This window comes from Onychomys torridus, chromosome 21 (genome assembly GCF_903995425.1).
Source record: "Onychomys torridus chromosome 21, mOncTor1.1, whole genome shotgun sequence".
Lineage (NCBI taxonomy): Eukaryota > Metazoa > Chordata > Mammalia > Rodentia > Cricetidae > Onychomys > Onychomys torridus.
In genome coordinates this window covers 18,687,762-18,711,956 of record NC_050463.1, presented here as the reverse complement: position 1 = coordinate 18,711,956, position 24,195 = coordinate 18,687,762, and the positions used below count along the sequence as shown (strand labels likewise).

General features: G+C 45.5%; 1 protein-coding gene across 4 annotated transcripts in view; it reads left to right on the top strand.

Moving 5' to 3' along the window:
* Positions 1 to 24,195, top strand: part of Camkmt (calmodulin-lysine N-methyltransferase) — a 413,989-nt gene that overhangs the window by 347,670 nt on the left and 42,124 nt on the right. For all 4 annotated transcript variants that reach the window (XM_036170668.1, XM_036170665.1, XM_036170666.1 and 1 more), the window contains exons 8-10: positions 6,415 to 6,489; positions 13,946 to 14,009; positions 23,800 to 23,931. In XM_036170668.1, the coding sequence (XP_036026561.1) occupies positions 6,415 to 6,489; positions 13,946 to 14,009; positions 23,800 to 23,931 (271 nt within the window). The remainder of the gene's footprint in view (positions 1 to 6,414; positions 6,490 to 13,945; positions 14,010 to 23,799; positions 23,932 to 24,195) is intronic.

Below are 24,195 nucleotides of genomic sequence, written 5' to 3'. Positions count from 1 at the left end.
ACTGGCTCCTCTCTCATTTTTTTCCTCTCTGCTGCAACCCGGATCTCCCCCAAGACATCAGACTGGGGTAACTGTGGGGCTTATTTGATTGGCTCATCCTCTCTCAAGGACTAATGACTATTCACTGTTGCTACTGGACAATATCTTGGAAGTGTGTGTGTGTGTGTGTGTGTGTGTGTGTGTGTGTGTTCTTTATTAATTGTTTTGGTTATCAGCCATTTAGGTTAAGATGTACAAGAGGCCCCTGTTACTCTATCTTTGCTGGAAGCGGAAGTCTTTAGAGAGCATTTCCAGTAGCTTTCACATCAATTCAGAGAATGTCTTAATAACAGGACCCTCTAGTTATTGGATGCCTTCGTGTGCATGGCATGGTGCACTCAGATGTCGGCCTCTGTGGTGGTTGGAATAAGAATGGCCCCTGTGGGCTCATATGTTTGATTGTTTCCTCACCAGGGAGTGGAACCATTTGAAAAAGTTAGAAAGGTTAGGAGGTGTGGCCTTGTTGGAGGAAGTGTGTCACTGTGGGTAGGCTTTAAGGTTTCAGAAACCCAAACCTAGTGTCCCCCTCTGGGCCTTTGGACCAGGATGTAGCTCTCAGCCACTGCTCCAGCACTTGTCTGCCGCCACGCTCCCCACCACGGTGACAATGGACTAAGCCTCTGAAACTATAAGCCAGCTCCACTTAAATGCTTTCTTGTGTAAGAGTTGACTTGGTTATGTCGTCTCTTCACATAAGCAGTGGAACAATGGCTAAGACAACATCCTTATGATGATTATATTGGATGGAGGGAATAAACAAAGTTAGTGATTTAGCTACATAGTACAGTAAAGGTTAAAAGCTGGTGCTTTTAAACATCCACAGGGAAGCCACTGTAAAGAAAGGGGAAAGAGTCACAGGAGATGAAATCAAGCAGCCCTGATGGAATGGGGTATGGTGTACAATTACAGAGAGGTAGACAAGGCTTCTGGTCTAATATATAGGGTTTTTTGGTGTGTGTGTGTGTGTGTGTGTGTGTGTGTGTGTGTGTGTGTGTGTGTGTGTTGAGACAAGGTCTCTCTGTGTAACCCTGGCTGTCCTGGAACTCACTATGCAGATCATCAGACTGGCTTCGAACACACGGAGATCTGCCTGCCTCTGCCTCCTGAGCGCTGGGATTAAAGGCGTGCATCACCACACCTGGTCTGATAGGCTTTATCAGGAACACTCTGGGTGCTGTCTCTTGGGCAAAGATGGTAGGGCAGCAGACAGAAGCAGGGAGACAAATTAGAAATAATTCAGGTGAGAGATAGTAACAGAACAGGTGTGAGCCATGGGAGCAGAGGCAATTGGTTGGATTTTGATGTATTTCAAAGATAAAACTGCTTTTCTGGCATAGTCAGTGTGAGATCTTGGGTGATCGATGAGACATTTGGGGAGAGTAATCTGGTTAGAGCGGAGTTAATGGAGAATAAGAGGGGAAGAACTGGAAACAAAGTTTAAACATTTTGGAGGAGTTTGGCTACAGAGGAGAAGCAAACAGTGTTAGCTGGACAAGGGAGTGGTGTGAAAATGGTAGTTCAGTGAGCAGAGGTGGATCTCAGTGAGCAGAGGTGGATCTCAGTGAGCAGGGGCGGATCTCAGTGAGCAGAGGTGGATCTCAGTGAGCAGGGGCGGATCTCAGTGAGCAGGGGTGGATCTCAGTGAGCAGGGGCGGATCTCAGTGAGCAGGGGTCATCTCAGTGAGCAGGGGCGGATCTCAGTGAGCAGAGGTGGATCTCAGTGAGCAGGGGTGGATCTCAGTGAGCAGGGGCGGATCTCAGTGAGCAGAGGTGGATCTCAGTGAGCAGGGGTGGATCTCAGTGAGCAGGGGCGGGATCTCAGTGAGCAGGGGCGGATCTCAGTGAGCAGGGGTGGATCTCAGTGAGCAGGGGTGGATCTCAGTGAGCAGGGGTGGATCTCAGTGAGCAGGGGTGATCTCAGTGAGCAGGGGCGGATCTCAGTGAGCAGGGGCGGATCTCAGTGAGCAGGGGCGGATCTCAGTGAGCAGGGGCGGATCTCAGTGAGCAGAGGTGGATCTCAGTGAGCAGAGGTGGATCTCAGTGAGCAGGGGTCATCTCAGTGAGCAGGGGTCATCTCAGTGAGCAGGGGTGGATCTCAGTGAGCAGGGGCGGATCTCAGTGAGCAGGGGTCATCTCAGTGAGCAGGGGTGATCTCAGTGAGCAGGGGTGGATCTCAGTGAGCAGGGGTGGATCTCAGTGAGCAGGGGCGGATCTCAGTGAGCAGGGGTGGATCTCAGTGAGCAGGGGCGGATCTCAGTGAGCAGGGGTGGATCTCAGTGAGCAGGGGTGGATCTCTATAAGAAGATTCTGGAAGTAGGAGTCAGTTAATAATAGGCAGAAGACAGTGTAGGGAGTTCATTATGGGCTGCAGTGAGAGGTTAGGGACATTCTTGTCTGACTGGCAAACGTGAGGGTAAAGTAAAAAGCAGGTCATCAGCGGAGACTCAAACTGAAGGAGAAAGAACAATGGTATACAATGACAACACCCTGAGAGAATGGAAGAGCAAGCGGACACAAGTCCCTACACCACTGAGTCCCCTGGCACTTCCAGGCCATGAATTTAAAGCAGAAGCAGCCACACTCAGGTTCCTGGGCACTGACTGCACCAGTCAGTGTCCTGGGGACAGGATCAGGAGACAGCAGACAGAGAGACTGAGGAGTGGTGGTTAATATTCTGATCCCGCCCCTTGGCACCACCCTATGTCCTGACATAAGAGTCTCTTCATAAGGAAAAGCTCGCCCCCCTCTCTCTCCTCTCCCTCCACTCCCACGAGGTGTGCATCCCTCGACCCCCCCTCTTTTCTCCCTCTCTCTCTTTCGCTCTTCTTTCCTATCTTCTCTTTATCCTATTGAAATAAACCATTTTTGCATGGATGTAGTGTCTGGATTGTGAATGTCTACCCACCGCCCCGCTGCCATGCCCAAATGGAGTGGGTCGCCAGTTACCAGCTGCTGTATCTGCCCAGCATGCCAGCATGTTTCCCTGCATGCACAGGGTACCCTCAGGGTACTCATAAGAGTAGATGGATCAGAAAAAGTTCTAGAAATAAGCTGGGAACGATAACAAGAGCTGGTCTGAGAGTGAGCGAGGGTTTATTGATAAAGACAAGGTCTAGGGCAGGGCTGCCCAGTGAGTAGTGCAAGGATGGGAACCTGTTTGTAAACTGCATACGCAACAAGCCGTGTTTAAGAACTGATCTAGGCAGTGGTGGCCCACGCCTTTAAGTAAGTTCTAGGACAGCCAGGGCTACACAGAGAAACCTTGTCTCAAATCTCCCCCTCTCCCCCCCCCCCCAAAAAAAAAGAATTGAAAATAAGCCAGGCAGTGGTGGCTCATGCTTTTAATCCCAGCACCAGAGAGGCAGAGGCAGGCGGATCTCTGTGAGTTCAAGACCAGCCTGGCTACCGAGTGAATTCCAGGGTAGCCAGGGCTACATAGAGAAGGTGGGGATGGGGGTGGGGGAAAGACACAGGACTTGAAAGTAAAGATTTAGAAATATGAGTGTAATAGTCTGTGGACTTGGAATACCTTTGGACTGTTTTGGGTGCTGAGGACTGACTCCAGGTCCTGTGCACAGCAAGGACTCCACCATGGAGGCACCATCTGAAGTCCCATCTTCCCCCTGTAAACTTGACACAGTCTTACAAACTCGCCCAGACTTGACTTGAACTTGTGATCCTCCTGCCTCACCCTCCAGGTAGCTGGGATCAAGGCTCTCATCCCCATTTCCTGCAGTGGACTGCCTGGTTTTTGTTTCTTTGTTTCTTTATCTCATTTGCCTATTAACTTGTACTGACTTTTACAAAATCATGGGTCTGCAGCAAATTGGACACAAACATTAAAAAAATCTGGTTCTTCTCCCATAGTGGAAGTACTGTGTGTGTGTGTGTGTGTGTGTGTGTGTGTGTGTGTGTGTGTATACATACCTGTGGTGTATGTGTGTGTGTGTGTCTGTGACTGTGTGTCTGTGTGTATACATACCTGTGGTGTGTGTGTGTGTGTGTGTGTGTGTGTGTGTGTGTGTGTATGCATACCTGTGTGGTGTGTGTGTATGTGTGTGGCTGTGTATGGTAGTCTCTGCATGGAGAAAAAGGGCATTGGCAGAAAAGAATTGGAAGGACCATATCCTTAAATAATGAAGTTATCTGTCTTTCTAAGAGAGAAGGGTCAGCTAAGCAGATCTATGGGAGGCCATTCTCAATATGTGCTATGCAAACAGTATAACTTCAGATGCTCTCTGAGGGTTCAGGGAAGTGGCCAGCCTCCTCTGCATTTTACAGAAAACAGACTCAGAGTGGTTGAGTAATTGTGTAGGCTCACACAGCCGCTAAAGGTCAGGACCAAGGTTGGAGCCTGCCTGTGTCTCTTGCACCAAAGCTGAATTCTAACTACACCCCCACACTCTCTGCTCATGGTTACAGTTAGAGGGTCAGCCTGGGCTAAAGTTCTTGAAACCCAAGGAAAGTGCCTCTTGGAAATGTTTTGTAGGCTGTGTGGCCATGGAGGGTGTTTGGGTTTCTTTAGAGACACAACTCCTCACAGCAGCTCTGTTGATCCTTAGCCCTTTGTTGCTTAGACCTGATCCCTCCAGTTAGCCTTTGTTCAGCCAGGAGTCTGAAGCGCCGCCCCAGGAATCCAATATCCAATATCAGTGCAGGGTTGCCGCCATTTGTCTCCTGGTGCCTTAGCAGTCACATACGGATTAGAAGCATCTGATAGTCTTTGGCAAAAGGGGAAATTGCAAATGATTTTAATACTTTCTGTCAAGACGTGTATGACTATGTGACGTTTACGGTCTGTGAAGGTCTACTAGAGACCTATACTTTTTGTTTGTTGCTGCTGTTTTTGTTTTTGGAAACAAGGCCTTGCTGTATAACCCAGGTTAGCCTCAAACTCACAATCCTCCTCCCTCTGCCTACTAAATACTGGGATTACATGCACACTACCCACCAGCTACTGTGTTTTAAACCACCTTGTTTGTATAGAAACTTATAAACTCTTTAGAACTCTCGAGTTTCTGATATGGGCTGAGAAGGCTTTTACCTTCCTCCATGTCCAAGTCCAGGAAAAGCTGGTGTTGCCAGGTACCCAAAACAATGTAAGCCTTCATCTTCAGGGACTTGCTGGGCTCCTTTGCCACATGGCTCTCCTGTGGGCCTGGGATGTAAAAAAATACAAGCTAAAGCTTGTCCCCATGTCGCTCGCTCAAGGTACCCTTTCCCTCAAAATCCTTCCCTTGTGAGTCTGGATGGCTCGCCAGGCAGCCTCTGTAATGGCAAGGCTAACGCATAGCACAGGGCCTCACATGCAGTATACAGTAGGTGCTCAATAAGTGTGAGTCAAAAACAATGAGTGACCAACTGGCCTTTGGCCTCCTTGGTGATGAGGTGATGTGTGCGGTCTTCTCTCTCTTAAAACTGTCACTGCCGTTTATGTCTGTCAAAGTGTATTAAATTAGAAGGATATTTGGATCCACCGGGGTTAAGGCTCAAACATGACCTTGTCTCTGGGAATACAGAAGAAATGCAAACCCCACCCAAATAAGCAAACACAGTTGGCAAGGTAAGGTATGACCTCTCCAGTCCATCCCCAAAGAATCAAAGTAAAAAATAGCTGCAGAATTTTACTTTAAAAAAAGATAGTACTGCAAACAACACTTTGGGTGTGTGGGGGAAAAGCATCCGTAAAAATATCTATTTTAATAAACCATTAATCATCACAGCTATCATCTGAGGGAATATAGAGCTCCTGGTTGGCTTCATAAGTGTTGCTAAAGTTTTCCAACGCCTGCTGTTAACTGTTGTTGTTAGCATGAGGCTTCACACCCGAGCCTCTTCTGGAGTTCTAACGTGTGCTGAGAGGCCTGAGAACTTCCATGAAGAAGTGGCCTGTTCTTTCCTTCCATCTTGCCACATTGTTTGTTGCATCGATAAGAAACGTGGCTGACATGGCAGGCAAGAGGGATATACAGAAAATGTCATGTGACTTCTTTTTCTCAATTCATACTTCTCTATAAGTTCATATTCCGGTTGGATGGAGAACGTTTTGATTTCAGTTTTTCCCTTGTTGTCGGGAAGGGTCAGGAATCTAACGACCGAGGTAAGGGTCTACTTTGTCTACAAAAACCTATAAAGCCTAGCAAGAACTCAGCTCCTCTGTTTTCAGCAGAGAATTTGTCCTTCTTCTACATTTTAAATACAATACAGAAGACAGTTACATCCTAGGGGTTTTTTAAATTATATCTTTTGAAATAATTTGTATATACCTCTTATATAATTCCATGTGCCACAAAAAATAATGTTAATAGTGCAAAATCAAAAGTTAAAAAAAAAAAAAGCCCTAAGTATAATTTTTAAAATCTTTTTCTCCTCAAGCGTTTTGCGATGGGATAATGAGACAGATGTCTCTCAACTGGAAGGACATTTTGACATTGTTATGTGCGCTGACTGGTAAGTACATAAAAATCATAAAACTCCTGTTAGGGGGGAAAAATAGCTTCTCTAGAGTAATTGGGCCGCGCTGCTTTGCTGCCGGCTAAGCAGTCAACAAATGAAGCACAAAGCCACCTTCACCTCAACAAATTAATATTCATCTCCATGTGACAGTTAGGAGGTAGTCTTCTATCACCAGTAACTTCTACCACATTATTTCCCAAAGATTGATTTTCAGAAGCATTTCCATTTTCTGGAATTGCCTCTGTTTCATGCTTGACGTATCAGTAAATGGACGACTTAGGCAAATTGCAAATAATTATGGCTCGGAGAGGAATAGTCTGGAGAAAAAAGGAGTTTATCAACACAAACAGCTCAATTAGCTTCCTTCTTGGGAGAGATCTGATATAAGGGATATACATGTGTACACACATATAGACTCTTTGGTAAATAAACATATCTGTGAAATATCTTGTGGGAAATAGCCTTTCTTAAAGTGCATTTACTATCTGATGTTTTCGGAGCTGATTCTTAGTTATACAGAACACCAAGATTACACAATCACATTTTATTCTTATGCAAATAACATCCAAATTTGTCAGTAGTCTAATCTTTTTAAATAAATTTACCCTAGACATTCTGTCTTCCACCTTAGCCCAATTACTTATTTGTAAATGGGAGCCTGAACCCAGGTTGCAGGATACATGTGCATAGACCTTTGTAATTATGTCAACTGATTTTGTGCCTTTCTTCATTCAGTCTGGGTAGTTATTTCTGCGTATGGAAAACATGGGTGGGCCATAAACAAGTGTTCTCCCTGTTCAGGGTAAGGTCTTACTTAGAGTGTCCGCATGATCATGATTCCGTTAGATTTGAAAACAGTGAATTCAGATTCGGACTTGCTGTTACACTGATGAGCCCAATCCTAAAACCCAGCACCCCCGAGCAGATCTCACCCCCGAGCGGATCTCAGTCAGAGGAAGGCAGACACATTTTTCAGGAAGTAACTTTGTCACTATTTAAACACAAGGTCCAGTGTCCAGCTTGCCACCAAGTCAGTGAGATTAGGGTTTGCTTTGTTTCATTGGTTTTTGTTGTTGTTTTGTTTTGTTTTTGTTTGTTTGTTTGAGACAGAATTTCTCTGTGTAGCCCTGGTTGTCCCGGAACTTTCTCTGTAGCCCAGGCTGGCCTCAAACTCAGAGAGACCTGCCTGCCTCTGCCTCCCGAGTGCTGGGATCAAAGGCGTGCGCCACCACCGCCCTTCAATGATTTTTTAATTCCCTCTCCTCCTTCTCCTACTTCTACTGCTACTATATTCTTTCTTGTACTTTGCTGTGGACAGTAGATATCTTGTCCTGCTTTTAGCTAAGATTTCCTGGTTTTCCAGGGCCACTTTGGTCTCCTTGCACTAACTGCTACACCCCTTTTTCCAAGTACGGGAGAAGCCTAGATTTCGGCTGACCAGTGACAACATGCCTCCATGCTGCGCTCCCCCATCGAATCAAACAGGAGCTCAAACCAAGCCACGTGGTTTACCAAGTAATTTAGTAAATGCCTTTCCTCACCGAACATGAGAAAGGATCCTCCAGGTTTCATTTTACAGATGACGATAATTCGGGCAGGATTAGATAAGATTAAGCAGGAGAGATTAAGCAGCAAGACTGACAGGAACGGTGTCTTCTTGAAGGTTCAGATGAGGGTCACACCCGATGCGCTCTGACCATAGGCGAGGCAGGAACGGGCAGAGATTTATAGTTAAATTGTCCTTCGCAAAATCTCCGCACCGCCTTGTTCGCTTTGCCACGCTTGTGTCTCGGACACACCGTGTCATCCTATTTGTACGAGAGGAACCAGCAGAGGAAACAAGAGTTAAGCTCTTTCTGAATAATGTTCTCAGCTAGGTTAAAAATAGCTGCACAACGTGTTTGAAAAATAGTCTTTTTGTCCCCTCCTAACCAACAACAGGGTCTTAGAGAATTGATAAACACGGTGCATATTCAGCTTAAGGCTTTCATTACAGATACATAACACAATGCAATCTTATACACACACATCTGGTGGCTATGTAAGAATTATTTATGGATTCAAATGAACTAAATACCCGAGGCTTCATTTTATAAATGGCTTTTCTATGCATGAATCGATGGTTAAGGTTTTTTTCCCCCTGGTGTTATAAGTGCCCGAATGTCAGCCTGTCTGTAATTTCCCATTTGTAAATGTAAAACATTAAGCTACTCTTTACGGTGATGCTGATATTATTTCCAAAAGAAATGCTTTGGTAATGGTCTCTCTTCATATTCACAGAGATGGCTAAGCTGCTTAGAAACTTCGAAAGTACGGTGATGGGTAATATCCATGCTGTTGTACATCTGGCGGTGAAGTGTGGGGTTCCACATAGCCGTCACAGCCAGTTGGCTGGGTGTTGCTCCTTGGGAGTTACTGCATGGATGCTGCTTCTATGGGGCAGGCAGACCACACTGAATTATTTAGGATGCTACAGAGCAGCGAAAGAAGGCTGCCTGTAGATGCCACCTCCATGATGAAACCCAAAATATTGAATGTGAGCAAGAGGGGCCACACTTAAATAGCTCACGTTCAGTCTCATGCCACTCTTGGTCATTGTCAGTTAGTGAACTCTGGAGTGGGCCATGTGAGGCGCGAGTTGAAGTCTGGATATTAGGTACATGAATTAAATTCTCATGGAAGCAATTCCAGCAAGGGCAGCCTTGTCTGATTCATTGACTGGCTAACCCCCTAGTACTTCTTGATCCCATTTACATGAAAACAAGCTCCATTCGCTCACCTAGCCCAAACCCACATTGTGGTTCCAGTAAAATGCACACGATTATGGCAAGTGGTGATATGTTTATGTTCTTAAGTCATTCATGTATTCCTATATTTACATTCAAATGTTCATAAACCTGTGGGTAGTGTGTGGGGGGGGGGGGGGGATGACTCATTTCCCACAAGAGAGAGTCCATCCCTTACTCCAGATCCAAATTTAGTCACTCAACTAGATGATAAAATAAAGAGCAAACTGTGAAAGCTAGTCATTATTTCGGCATTCAGCATTTTTGACAATGGAAAATAGTTTCATGGTTCAATAGTTCCTAAAGAACTTGTAAAATGTCAACTTCGAAATAAATAGAAAGAAACATGGAGGTACAGTCACACCTATAAAAAAGTGGAGGGCTGTTGACAAACATCAAAATATTAGAATATTTAACCACAGGGATGGGGGGGGGGGGAGAAACCTGCCTATAAAGTGCTTCCATTGATTTATTCGGTGTTGAGTTTAATAGAAGCATTCCTTTCTGCAGGAATGCAGTGCGGCCTGTCCCCACCGTGTTATAAAGAGCAAGCCTTGCTAATTCTTAGCCCTCCTTTCCAGACTCTGGTTCAATCACACTCATAATCTGAGAGCCTGGGAGTAAGGTTTTATTTTTCCCATCCAATGAACGCTTCCATTTATCTTACCGTTTGATGGTTCTCCAGTTTATTGTAGTTCTGAAAATACAGAAATGACTTGGTGCATTTGAATCTCACAAGGCTTAGAAAGCATGTCTGAAATACCATCCATTGCCTGGCCCGTGGAACTGGATGCCTAGGACAGTCAGTACATCTATGAGTCTGAAGCCGAGGGCTTGGGAGAGGAGCAGGAGCTAGGACACGGACCTGCTTCCCTCCTTGCACAGGCCACCTCGCCTGCTCCTTCAGCAATCTTTACACTGATTGCATACTCTATAGGTTGTTCCTTTCCCATTTCTTTTACACTTTCTTCTAAATGATGAAAAAAACTGTTTGGCTTTTAAGTTGTTTTTATGAAAAAGTTTTTTATTTTTTCCCTCCCTCAAAGTGGAAATGCCATAGGCTTTGAAAGGTCCCTTGTCTTCCAGCTACTGTGATGATGGCCAGCCTAATCACATCTCACAGTCCCTGGCCCCTGAAAAGGTCTTTAGCTCTGGTGTAATCAGCCCTTTCACTTCACCTGGGAGGACTCAGCCTCTGTGAAAATCCCCAAAGAGCCCAGACTCTCACAACTGAAGGGGCAAAGCTAAGTCAGGTTTGAACATCACTGAGCGCTGCCTCCAAAACAGGTTCGGGAATGCAGACAGAGACCGTCCCTCTGTTGAAAGTGAAATCTAAAACAGCGAATCTCACCATGAAGACTGCCCAGGGGTTTTTCCTTTCTGTGCCTATTGACAAGAAAGAGCCATCTCCTGATGCTCTGGAGGAATGAGTGACTGTCCCTAGGAGAGTGACAGGTGCTCCTAGCTCTGCAGACAGCGGATTCTTAAGGAGTTCACGAGGATTCAACACCTTTCCTTTGTCCGAAAATCTCATTCAGATCAGTGGAACAAAGCAATTGTTGCTGCCTCGGGCAATGACCTGGAGGTGTACGCGTGTGGGAGAGTGTGTGTTTTAATGGCCAAACTGGACTGTCAAGGTATTTTGATCCCTAACTAAAGGGAGAGTTGAAAGGTATCTCCAACCCAATCACTGACCCACTCAGCCTTTTTAAATAGATCCACTTAAGCTACTGCTGTTCTCCCAGCCATTAGGACTTATTTAAGGGGTGAATTTTCAGGAGATTACATATCACTCCCACTAAAGCACATTGAAATTGCTCATACGACGTACCCTACAAAGCGTTATGAATTCTGCATCGAAGCTAAGTAGAAAAGTGAGCTTGCTTGGAATAAAGATCTTTTTAGAGGACTCCAAGAATTACTTTTGGGAAATTTGATTTGGCACGATGGGGTAGGTGCCATTACCTGTGAAATGACTGTGTGTGGAATGTGTTCCGGGTGTTAAGCCGCACTTTGCAGTTTGAGGTGATGTTAACCTCTTTGTCGCCATTACTCACGCACAGGGGAAAGAGTGCTGGGGGGCGGGGGCATGCTGGAGGCACAGCCAGCAATGTGCTTGCTCTTCATCTTTTGCTAAGAGCTGCTGAGGCTTTTAGAAAACGCTGAAATAAACCGAGAAGAGTCCTTTGCTTAGCTTCTACATATCCAACCAGCCAGAGGTCTCTTGTAGGCCCACATGACCACCACAGTCAATATATCAACAATATTAAACTGCAGATACCATCTCCCTAAAGAATGCGATGGTGTGTCCTGAAAAACACGATTTGTAGAAGACGTAGTTCCAACCTGGAGTGTTCCTCATCAATCTTTAATGATTTTGAATCACCACGTAACTTGACTGAGTGGGACACCTTTGTAGCATTTAAATTAAATGTATTCTTTGCTCTAGGTCTAAGGATGCAACTTCGTGAAAGATGATGCTTTTCCTAGGTTATCCTGGTTGCTAGGTGGAAATGAGGTTTATGTGCCTTGTCAGTAGCTCTTCAGAAGAGGATCCTGTTTCCATTGCTCAAAGCAAATTTTTTGAGGGGGCAGGGTTGGGGGAGAATAGGCTTAGTGCTTGCCTAGCAAGTGTGAGACCTCAGTGTTGACTGCTTCAGAATCAAGCCATCAGTCTCTCTCCCTCCCCTCTTGCACTCCCTTCTTCTTCAGACAGGGTAGCCCAGACTGGTCTCATGATAGTCCTTTGACCTCAGCCTCCCAAGATGACAGGAGTGAACCACCCTGCCCAACTCATGCTCCCCCTTCTCAAACTACGACTCATCAACTTGGAGAGCGCCTGTGTGAGCAAACACCTTACCTACATATCGGCGCAGCCCAACAACACTGGGCAAGGCCTGTGAGCGAGCTCTTTAGGGTCACTGAGATGCACATGGGATGTAAACGTCCTCCATTTCAAGGACCAGAATGAGCTGCCTCAGGCAGTAAAGCAATACAATTCTGTGTACGCATGCTCCAAGCCAAGAAGCAGAAATGGAAGCTGAATGAAAGTTTCTTAGAAGTGGAGCTTAGCTCCAATAGCCTTTCACCCCTCATAGGTTGTAAGTATACAACTGTGAATTAACATGTTAATTTGAGGTCCACCACAGCCACACAGGTGGGCTTTTATTGACAAGAAAACTGAGGTCTTCTGTGAAGAGAGTTACCCAAGGTCACATAGAAAGGTCAAAGCCAGAACTTCATGAACCCTGAAACACACGCACACACACACACATGCACGCACACTGCTTCCTGTAATCTGAGGGAGGGCAGCAGCCCTCCTACCAACAGGCAGTACTCATTGTTACCCAAAAGGCATCCTAGGCATGCCGGAACTGTACACATTTCAGGGATCCTAATATGGAGTTCAGAAAGAAGTGGTCCCCTACCAATCGGTAGTGGTGACACGATCCAGAGGCTTCGCCTTGGCAGAGTGCTTTAGTGTGTGGCAGGGAACTCTGTTCTTGTGTCTCTAACACTGGGTGCTTCCACACCTCCATACCACAGCCCCAAGGGAAACCTTTTCGTAAGCACTCAGGTATGTCGGTGCAGTCTATGTTGTTAAAGGGAATACACAGACTGAACAATTGTAAAGAACAGAAATACATGACTCATGGCTGTAGACTCTAGGAAATCCAAGCTCAAAGTGCTGGTAGGTTTGAGGTCGGAGGAGACCCTAATCTTTTCTTCTGGTGCCTTGAACGTTGAGTATTGTAGCAGGGAGGGACCCTGGATCTTCAATGGCAGAAGAACAAAGTAGCGCCCACCCAGCCACATCCTAGGTCAGGTCTGCAGCCCAGGCATGTAGAGGGTTGCCTTCGAACACAGAACTGTATCAGTTAACTTGCCACCAACTGCTAGGTGACCCAAACTTGTGTCTTGGGTGCATCTGTTCAGATGAAGAAGCTGTGTTAGAAACTTGTTAGAGAAGATATGGTACAAATAGGGTCAACATAACTCAACCATAGAGATGTCAAAACCCAAACCCACACAGAAACACTCGAAAGATCCAAGGAGCAAAAAGGGAAATTCCAGTGGTTAGGAAAGGACCAACGTGGAGGTCAAGGGAAGAAACCCCTTGAGTTGCTATGGCTTTGCACATCGCCTGAGCTTCACTTTGGAGGTTGTGGGCCCCTGGGGAGTTGCTTGGGTCTTATCTTCAAACTGTCAGAAATCACAAAGGTCCACCCTGCTTCATCCCCAACATTGCCTCTGTGGTTTGGGTACATGGGACTGGTGGTCTGCTTTCAGAGTTCAGCCTCACAGTGGTCTGGTGGGCAGAGGGTCCAGGTCTACTGGAAACGGGGCTTTAACAAGAGAAAGTACCAAGTGTTCCATCTCCACCAGATGACACTCATGAAAAGAGCATCTTGGGGCCTGTCCCTGTGACATTCACACAGCAGAGTCAGGTATGAACCCTGACGTTGACAGCTTGGCATTCATTGGATGACTCTGTTCCCAGGATCTCCTTTTTAAATTTCCCCCAGTAAGACCCTTAAATGGAAGGGAACAATCTTTCTTTAGTGTTGTATAAAATGTGTAATTAGCCTTGTGCTTATCACCATTGGTATCATTAAGCTTGGAGGCCCGGTTTAATCTGGATTCTGCTCTCTTCTCAATGTCAGCCTGTTTCTGGACCAGTACAGAGTCAGCCTTGTTGATGCAATAAAGAGATTACTCCAGCCCACAGTAAGTATGTTTCTATTTTCTCCTGCATACTGGCTACAGAATAATTAGTCTGGGCACAAAGATGGGGAGAGTAATGGAATGGCAGGATTAATGTCATGTAATACTTTAATTCTTATTATGTCCAACTTCAATTGGGTCTTCTGATCTACCAGATTCTTTCCTAATCATAACTAGGAAACTTCTTACCCTTGGCCTTCTGATAAGGGACACTGTGGGTAGTAAAATAAATGAAACTGCTTCAAAGATAGTGTGAGATTATTTTTATCAAAGAATTTCTGGAGTCTTTCCCTTTGATAACAATATCTTCATATTAAAGTAGAATTATGATATTGAAATTTTTCTGTTGACTTCTGTCATTTTAAATCCCTTCAGTGGTAACCTTTGTCGTTGGGTATTTATTTGTAGCATAAGAATACTTTTTTCTTTTTATTCCTGTTTATATCAAAGAAAAAAGGACTTCCAGATGAATCTGTATATTAAAAGTTCTTTGCTTTAAAAGGAAGCCATTATTTACATATTATAAATATTAGGTCACAATGAAGCCATGCATGGCATAAAATATTGTGCACATTTTTACATTTATATATCCATTTATGCCTGTGAGTAAATTACAGAGTTTGTATCCACTCTTACTTTGCTTGAACTGTTGTACTAGGCTGGGAGGTCCTGGAGACTAAACGGAGAGTTAATGTACATCTATTTAAAGTAAGGAAACGAGTTTAAAGCTCGTGCATTAAAAAAAAAAAAAATCTTGTAAGTATGTAAGACTCTGCTGTGCCACAGGAATTTAAAACAGGCTAATGGTCTTAGTGCAACCAAAGATAAGAACTCACAGTTATCTGATATGACTGCTGTGTGTGTGTGTGTGTGTGTGTGTGTGTGTGTGTGTGTTTTCTAAAGTTTTGTTTCTGAAGTCTTTTGTGAAAGACTCTAGCCTTGTGACCTCAGTGAGACTTACAGACTAATACCTTTCAATCTTCCTTTTATATCTTTCTCACACTGAAGGCTCCCAGAGCAATTTGATAATCATCCATTGCCTTACACTATTGCTTTTTATTTTGTTATCTCTCTGTAGTTCAGAAACTTTAAATAGACCTCTCGGAGGAGTAACCGCAGCTTTGTAAGTGGCAATCAATTCAATTAAATTGGCCTTCTCGATTCTGCTTGTGAAGTGGGGAGTAGGTCTTGAGGCAAGGAAGGGGCATGTGCCAAGCTGCTGCTGGCTGCTGCCACATGGAGGAGGCCGCCCAAGTTGAGGGCAGCAGGAGGAATGCCGAGCCTCTTCTGGGCCTCTTCATCTCCCCTGTTAGCCTTGGAGGATGCTTGCAAGCATTTGCAAGACCAGGATTCTCAGGGAGGGCACTGAGATGCTCGGATGCAAAGACTCTATGAAAACGTCTCATACATAAACACAATGCTTTCAAGGACTCCCGGATCGTACACTGCACAAACAGTACTTCACTCATCACCAACACCCCTTCAAAGCCTATTTGTGGCAAATACTCCATTTTGCAGCAGATTTGCATGATTTACAATAGGAAACCCAAGCTATGAATAGACCTAAATGCAGATTGGACTGGAATCTCTCGAGGCTCGCTGTACCGCCTGTTAAACCCTGAACCGTGCTCTTCCCTGTCTGGAGTGTGGCTCCACACAGCAGCCCCCTCTGAGCCAGGACAGCACCCCACTGACTGACAGCCAGTTCTTAACCTTCTGGCAGAGAAGGAGGGGGCCAAGCCCTGGAGCAGGTGACACTTCCACAGGCTGCACGCTGAGGCTGAGGCCGAACCCAGCCTGCAGCGTTCAAGTCAGGAGTGGGACACCTGACTTAGGTGCCTCATAGGATTGCTGGCACTCAAGGCCACGGACTGTTCTAGTTCAAAGTTCAGGGGGCCACTATCAGAGAGGAAGTCTGAATAATGAATAGCATATGGACGTAGTGAAGCTGCCACTCAGAATCTCAGGTCTGTGGGGGTGGGGACTTGCACCCTGGGCCTCCACCCAGTGGATCCTAGAAAGGTCACATGGACTAGGCTATCAAGAATCCTGGTCACAACTTGTGCTGGTGGGCCTGAGGGTTCCCACCTAGCAGTGAGGAATCTTCTACCTCTCATGGCTGGTTCTTATACTTCCAAAGGACTTCTCCCATTGAGTGGACAGTCATAGTTCAAGACTAAGATGGCATGCAATGGCTGCATTACAGTTAAAGCTAGCTGTAGGCTCCTTTTGAACCTGGGCAATTGCTCCATGATTCTGTGGCCCACGGTATGAAGATACTTCAAGTGTCCCCCAAGGGAAGTCCTCAGCCAAATAGCCCCAAAACCTGGAGAGTCATGACACCAAGTCCAAACTTCTATCAAGGAATTAAAAAAACAAATGCCACCAGCCTGAAATGGACATTTTCTTCAACTCTAGGAAAACTACATACACAGTTGGCTTCTGTTAGAATACTATTAGGAACTCTCTAAAAAAGAGAGATTTTTTTTTTTTAAAAAAATCCCTGTCTTGAACCCCCCCTAAAAGAAACCCTGAAGTCAGTAAATTTTACTCATCCCAAGAAGCAACACCCCCCCCCATTTCTCTTTGCCCTGCTGATAAGTGGTTTCTCGTTGCTAATGATTGAAGGGGTGACTGCTTCTGGCCATGTTCCCTAAAGTCTGTGACAACAGCAATGTCCTATATCAGAAGACCGGAAAGCAATTTCAAATCTGGCCAGGGCAGCCTGCAAGTTGAACAGCAATGACAAACAGCAAATGACATCTGCTAATATTCCTCTAAAGTGGCCGTGTGTCCCAGAGGGGAGCCGGGGCTGCGAGGCAGTGGGGGCTCACACAGGACTGCAAGGAGGCAGGCAGGACTGTGTCGTACAGACAGCGCTCCAGCTGGTTATCACCACCTGCCAATCGTCCGCAGCTCAGAAACATCACAGTAGCCTGTGGAGTAAAGGGGTCTGCCGTGCAAGCCTGCTGACCTGAGTTCAAACCCCTGAAACCACCGTGGAAAGAGAAAACCAGAACACCGTCCCCTGACCCCAACACGAGCACTGGCACACATGTGCTGGAGTGCACACACAATAATAACAATAATAGCAATAATAAGAGAAATAAATAGTAATGAAAAATAATCCCTTACCTGTCGCTGTGAAATTAATGTAACCTTCTTCAAAACGAGGCTCTAGCAGTCACAAGATCCTAGGAGCCCTGCCTTTGTCCAGGAAGCCCTGCAATTGAAAAACTATCAGCCCCCATTTTAGAAGAGCAATTTCTTCTTATTGAGTGACTTCTTCGTCTTTTTGTTAAAGCTAACCCCTCTGTTTACATCGGAACAAACAGCCCCCCCTTTTTTTCTTATCTCAGAGAAATTGCCATGTGTAAGTGACTCCATGTGATGACTGAAGTTAAGGTGAAAACCGCTTGGGTTCCTGCCTGCTGGCCAGGTACAAGGCCCAGCAGCTCTTGGTGCAAAACTGGTCAGCCATCTCTTGCTGACCTGCTGGTAGAAATGGGATGTAACAATGAAGAGCTTCTAGAACCTCCTAGAAGGTTTTAAGGCCCTCAGAACACAGGCCCAGCCCTGAGAAGTTCTTTCCTAAGGGCCTTGGGTATTGTTTCAGAACCCAAGTACATATGCAGTACTGTGTGCTCTTTGAGGAGAACCAAGATATGAGGTAGATAGACTCTGGGGCACCCAAGAATTGAAGATCTGTTTGTAGAGATGTGCTGCACCCATAGAGGTCTGTGCAAAATACAGCCTGGTGTGGTTCTTAACAGTAGTATGAAGCTTTAGAATTTCTGTCTTCAATAGAATACAGGTATATCCAGGCAGCCCAGACAGTTGGTAAGTTCAAGGCCTGCCTGGACTATATAACAAAACACTAGTATACAGGAAGTACTCCATAATGATGGCTGACTTTTTCTATTGTTCTACCCCCAAATGCTTACTTGGTCTCTTTTGACATTGCAACATGAAGTTGTCTTTTACAAAATTTACACTCACAAGCTGCACCATCAAGTCCTCCACCTCAAAAAAGTCTCATAATATTATCCTTAAGTTTATGGGTTTTTGTGATGGGCTGCATTCAAAGCCATCCTGGGCCACAAGCTGCCGCATGCAGACCACGGGCCACAGGTTGGACAGATGGTTTCGTTTCATCAGATACTTGCTAAGTAACCGTGGTCTGCCTGGCACTGAGCTCCAGAGTGTGGATCTGTGACAGACAGTGAGGAACCCTGTAAGGCACAATAACAGAGCAGAGTCACACAGGAGCCGCTGGCAATTATAACACAACATGGCCAGGAGAGAGATGCCAGGAGAAAAGCACAGGGTGACTTGAGGCCTTGGAAGGTTCACCTAAGAGGCATTTGTATGCAACTTCAGAGGTATCAGAAGGATGCGCTGTACCTCAAAGGGAGGGAGAGAAGTAGCATCTATTGGGGGGAACAAGGATGTTCACATGGGAAGTATGGGAAAGCACGCTATTTGCCTACAATGTGCTGCGTCTTGAGTGTGTCTGTCTACTTTGGAGCTCGGGCAGAGGCCGGAAATGAAGCTAAAGAGTTGCTTTGGGGTACCATTTTGTGATGAAGAAATAGGGCCTTATCGGGTAATAGAGAGCCACTGAGTGTTTATGCACAGTGGCATGGCCACTCAGATACTGCCAAGAGGCCCGATCGCAGTCAAGGAATGTTTGAGGAAAGCCAAGTTGCTCAGGGTCCAGCATGGACCAAGTTCTACATGGAATCATCCATCTAAGTGCTAATGGGACCGAAGAAGAAAGTATGGAATGGATGTTCACTTTCTTCACGTCTCTTGGATGCTCAGTATGGAGCTGGGAACAGAGGATGGAGTAAGAAACAATATAACCCTACCCCAAGGAAGCAAGCTGCTGCAAGATGGTGTGTGAAGAGAGAGCAAAGCTGTGGCAACCCACAGAGGCAGGGAGTGGAAATGACCACTTGGGGAGGGACATCATGTGGAGGCCAGAGAAAGTCAGAAAAGGCATCAGCGGTGTCTGACCTGGGTGCTGAGGGATGATAAGAGTTTATCCGTCAGACAGAACAAGTGAGGTAGGAGAGACACTGCAGCCCAGGGAGTGTTTGCAAGTTTAATGGCAAGGGGATGCATGGAAGAACACATCAGCTGTAATTAGTTCAGTTGGACTAGAGGACCAGGTGAATAGGGGAAGGCCAGAGACACTGGTAGATATGGTGTGAATCAGGTCATAGGGGGGCTTTGTCTGCCATCCCAAGAAGTCGGGACCCATCTCAGGAGTTCCCAAACCCTGTTCAATTGTAGAGACTTTTTGATCAAACTGTCTAGCCAGCATCCCAGTTAAAGAGATGAAAGTAAGGTCAGGTGTAGCTCAGTGCTAGAGCACACGCCGTGCACAAAGCCCTGGGTTCCAGAGCGAGCACCAAGATGAAACAACCAAGTGTAAACTAGGATGTGAAAACACTGTGCTCCCAGCCCTGGCCTTCCTTTTATCCCTTCAGAACACGCTTGAAGGTCGTGGGGGTCAGGGCTTTGAGGTTCTGAAAGACAGTGCCTTACCGGGTGTGGTGGCACAGGCCTTTGGAAAGTGAACACAAGGGGATGGGGTGGGGGTGGGACCCAACATGAGCTGTGTGAGACCCTGTGAAGAAAAGGGAGGAGAAGAGAGGAGAAGGGGAAGTGGGAGAAAAAGAAAAGAGACCAGTAACGATGCTCTGGCTCCCAGGTTTCCAGCTGGGAGCGAGTCTGGGAACGAACCACACCACACAGGCTCTGTGTATCTGGACAGGTATGTGAGGGTGGGCTGTGATGGCTAGTTCTCTGAGAATGGTCGGGTTTGGAGCCAAGCGGTACGGTCCCCTTTAGACAGAATGGGTTAAGGATATTTTCACAATACTCAATGCTGATACCAGTGGGCACCTGGAAAGAGGGGAATGCCACACTTACATGCTTGGAAATTATTGATGCTGAAGTGATAGCTGAAGCTATGGACTTCGGCACAATTGCCTAGAATTTTACAGAACACAAGGAAAAAGTAGACAGAAGCTGGGGAGCCTCTGACAAAGAGCTAGTGGGAGAGGAGAAGCCAGCAACGGAGGAGGAGAGAGTGAGTGAGAGAGAGGCCTGAGAAGAAGTGGGTGAAGGCTACATCTCAGAAACCAGGTCAACAAACCAATAGTAAGCATAAGCTTGAACATGTAATCGGTATTTAATAATTGGTGGCCTGGAAGAGGGAGGAGGCGAAGGAATTTCAGCAGCATGGCACATTCCTTTCCTAAATAAAGCTGAAGCACCCTTATTTTCCCACAAGTGTGACCCTTTAATACCTGAGTATGGAGCAGCCTAGCAAAGTAACAGCAGTGGTGCTCAAACTGTAAACAGTGGCTTTGTCATTGAATGGAACTTCTCTCCAGGGACAAGTGAATTCCCTCGGATTTCTGCCCATCAGCCCAATTTTACATTCAATTGAGTGCTCATTCTGAGTTTTAAAAATGACTCTGTGGCTGAATGCTTAGAAAGTTGCACTTTGGTAAATTGAAAATAATTTTCCTAAGGTAATGTGCTAATTTGAAATCTATGTTGTTCTTCTTGTTTTGATTTTTTTTTTTTTTTTCAGCCTAAATTGTAAGGTTGTTGTTGTACTCCTCCACAGACATGCTCTGCTCCTCTGGGGACACTGGGAGAGAGGGTGCCTTGAAAATCACCCACTACAGCATGGGGCAGAGACTGGCAACCCGATGGGGCTCCATATCTGTCTTTGAATGGACGGGTGGTGTACTATCACCCTCCAAAACATTAACCCACGTCTCAAAATATTGATGTTCAACAAAATGAAAAACAGTTTAAAGCTCATAACTAATTCTGTACCAACACTACTACTCCCTCCTGCTCTTGCTGGGGGTGCTGGATTGGGCAGATGGGTGCCCTTTGCAATCCCTTCTAGAGATGGCTTCTGTAAAAGTCCCTTGCAGAAAATCTCTTCAAAAGAATAAGCAATAGAATGTGGCTTTCAAATTCTCCAAGACCGGTGGGTTTTTTTTAAAAAATAATGTGGATTATTCAGCACCTGGATTTAGTTTATTCCCTCAACAAATATTGACCAGGTCCCTATATCTGCTAGGCACGGAGGAAGTGCAGTGTGCATAGAGCATTGGATTGGAAGACCCTGTTGTCATGGAGTGTGCAAACCAGCCAGAGGAGCCAGGCTATAGCAAACAGGGATGTAGCGTGTGTCTGTGATGATAAGTACTGAGAACCAAACGGAGGCTCTAACAGTAGCAGAGGGGCTTGTGAGAGGAAGGGGCGTGCTTGCCACTATTCTGGATCTATTTGTTGGTAATAGATGGTAAACTGAGCTCTCAGCAGAGGAATGATGTTTAGTCAGAAAACACTTCTTAGCCTAACCACCCACTCCCAGCCCACTAGTGAGTGGGATGTGGGAAGTATACACTTTGTGAATGCAAACATCAGCCCAACCAAGAATCCTGTCACCCTGAAACGCTATGATCTATAGCTTAGATAATAGCTGTAAAGAATCAACTCTTCAATTGTTACTGTGTGGCAATCTTTGCAGGTGCAAACAACTTCCATTATTCAAAACTCCAAAATGGCAACCAGTCCTTTGAAATGACTGAAATGACCTACTGATATTTCCTCCCTTTTTTTCTTAAAAAAAAAAAAAAAAAGAAGACTCATGCCCTCCTGCCGAGACCGTGTATTATATCTTGTTTCACATAAAAATGAATTTTTGCTGCTAAGTTTGAAAACTGCCTGAAAATAGCAATTAATATTGGAAAAGCTGACAGAACCTTAAGTATAGTGGCGTGATTGGAACCACTGTAATTATGTGCCTGGGTGTGTATAAGTCTGTGTAAACACAGTGTGAAACACACCTGTGCCCAGAGCAATGTATCGGTGTATTCTCTTACAGGTGGACGGGGTGGGTGTGAGGATTCTTGTAGCACAGTTGAGTAATATGGATTTTTTTCTGATCTTACGTATCAATCACCTTGCTTTTCAAATCATTTTTTACATTCACTCCATTTGAGCCTCTCAGCTTGCTGGAAGGAAAACAAACAAACAAACAAACAAACAAACAAAGCTATGCAGCTTGCTTCTTCCCATTAGATGGATGAGCAAACTCAGCAGGTCATCTGGGCGGGGGAGGAGGCTACAGGTTCTTGTGTGCAGAATCAGGGGATCAGACGACACCATCTCCAACATCCCTTCCAGCTCTTAGTTGGATGGTGTGGTTCTGGTCGTCCTAAGATGCCGCAGCTGTTTGATGGTGAGGATCGGTGTCTAAGTCCAGGATTCTTTCCTCCTCATGGTTTCTACTGTTCTTCAAACCTTCCCCTGCCGGTTTACTCCTCTGTAAAGTGCAATGTCTAATCTACAAGGTAGTGGAGAACAGCGTCGAAGGGACTGAAGAGCGTTTGTGAAGCAGCCAGCTCAGTGGTAGCGGTCACTGTCATCACCATGGCTAACAAAGAGACAGGGGAATAGAGAGAAAGGGCACCCATGTTGAAGTCAGGATGATGAGCTTCTAGTCAAATCTGGCATGTGCCCCCTTGGCCAGTTATCCAACTTTCCGAGCATCCCTGTAAAACGGACCTGAGGATACGTTTACAGGTTGGAGAGATGCTGTCTGTGTAGATGAAGAGCCCATTGTCTTACACACTCCCGTACCAGTAAATGTCTGGTAGGTATGAGTGAAAACTTTCTGTCATAATAAACCGGAATAAGTCAGGCATGGTAACTCAAACCTGCAACCACAGACCTCAGGAAGCGGAGGCAGGAGGGATGCAAATTCAGGGCTATCCTGGGCTACATAACAAGACCCTGCCACAAGCAAACAAACAACAATAAAAGGAAGTGGAATATATCTCATCGATCCCTCAGAGCCTGGGGTGGTGTTTCAATGGTAGCTATAAGTATGAAATTAACGGAAGCATGTAGGTATCTGTTTTTGTTTAATGGGGAGCAAAATAAGATTTGGAAACCTGGTCATTCTGTATACATGTCAGGGGAAGAGAGTCCACACGCATCCAGGTATTAGTAAAGGGTCATTGTGAAATGTCTTGTCACACTGGCCTTCTGAATCCAGTGGACATTTTCTCAGGTCCTCCCCAGGGCCCCAGTTGTCTTCAGACTGTGTGACTGTTTAGAAATGCCTGCCTGCTGCCGCCGTGGTACCACTTGTATTTGGTTGCTGTAGAGTCTTCCTGTTACAGTGGACCTTTCTGAGGGATTCATTGAAGATGGGAACCTAAATTTTGGAACCTTATACCAGACCAGGAAAGTCACAGAAAAGACTAGGGACAGGGCTGAAATTTGAGCACGCTCTAGCATGTATTGGCATGCTTGGCACCTAATCTTCAGGGTGTAATAAACTAACATGTATAGACATCGGTTACCATGTGCTCTGGAACTGTGTTGGTAGGTATGAAGGACCCACAGGCATGCGAACCACCCCAGACTCTAATATCCATGCCATAAACTACTAGACCTGATACAGGCAGGGTACATTGTCTAGAATGGCAGCTCCCAACCACATTTTGTTTATTACATATGCATTATTGGGAAATAATACAATATAGCATGGCCATTTGAGTGTGAGATATTCTTTTCTTTATCTGCCCTTGAATGATTCTCCCTGTGCGTGTCCTTCCTGCTTAAATGTCTCCAGAACAGTTCAGTTTCTGTACCTTAGCGGAGATGAATGCTTTGACTTCATGTCCACTGTGTTTGGTTGCCTTCCAATTTTAAACTGTGTGGATTTCTTTTTTTAATGTTCTAGGGGAAAGCAATGGTATTTGCCCCACGCCGAGGGAATACATTCAACCAGTTTTGCAATCTAGCTGAAAAAGCCGGTTTCTCTCTCCAAAGACATGAAAATTATGATGAACACATTTCAAACTTCCACTCCAAGGTTAGTTTTCTGCTTGTGCTAGATAACACTTTAATCCGCGTTGCATTTTGAAGAGATCATGGTCTTTTTGGCAGGTAACCTAAATATTTGATTAAAGTACTCTAGGTGTGTTGCTCCCGCACAGCTATTTGTATCTGATTATTTTGTGGGGTAAAGCCATCTTTTATCTTTGCATGTCTAGGAGGATTTTACAGAAACCATGCCTGTTTACCCCTTTCTCTGAAACAAACTAATCTTTTTCATTCATAATGGACTAATTTGCAA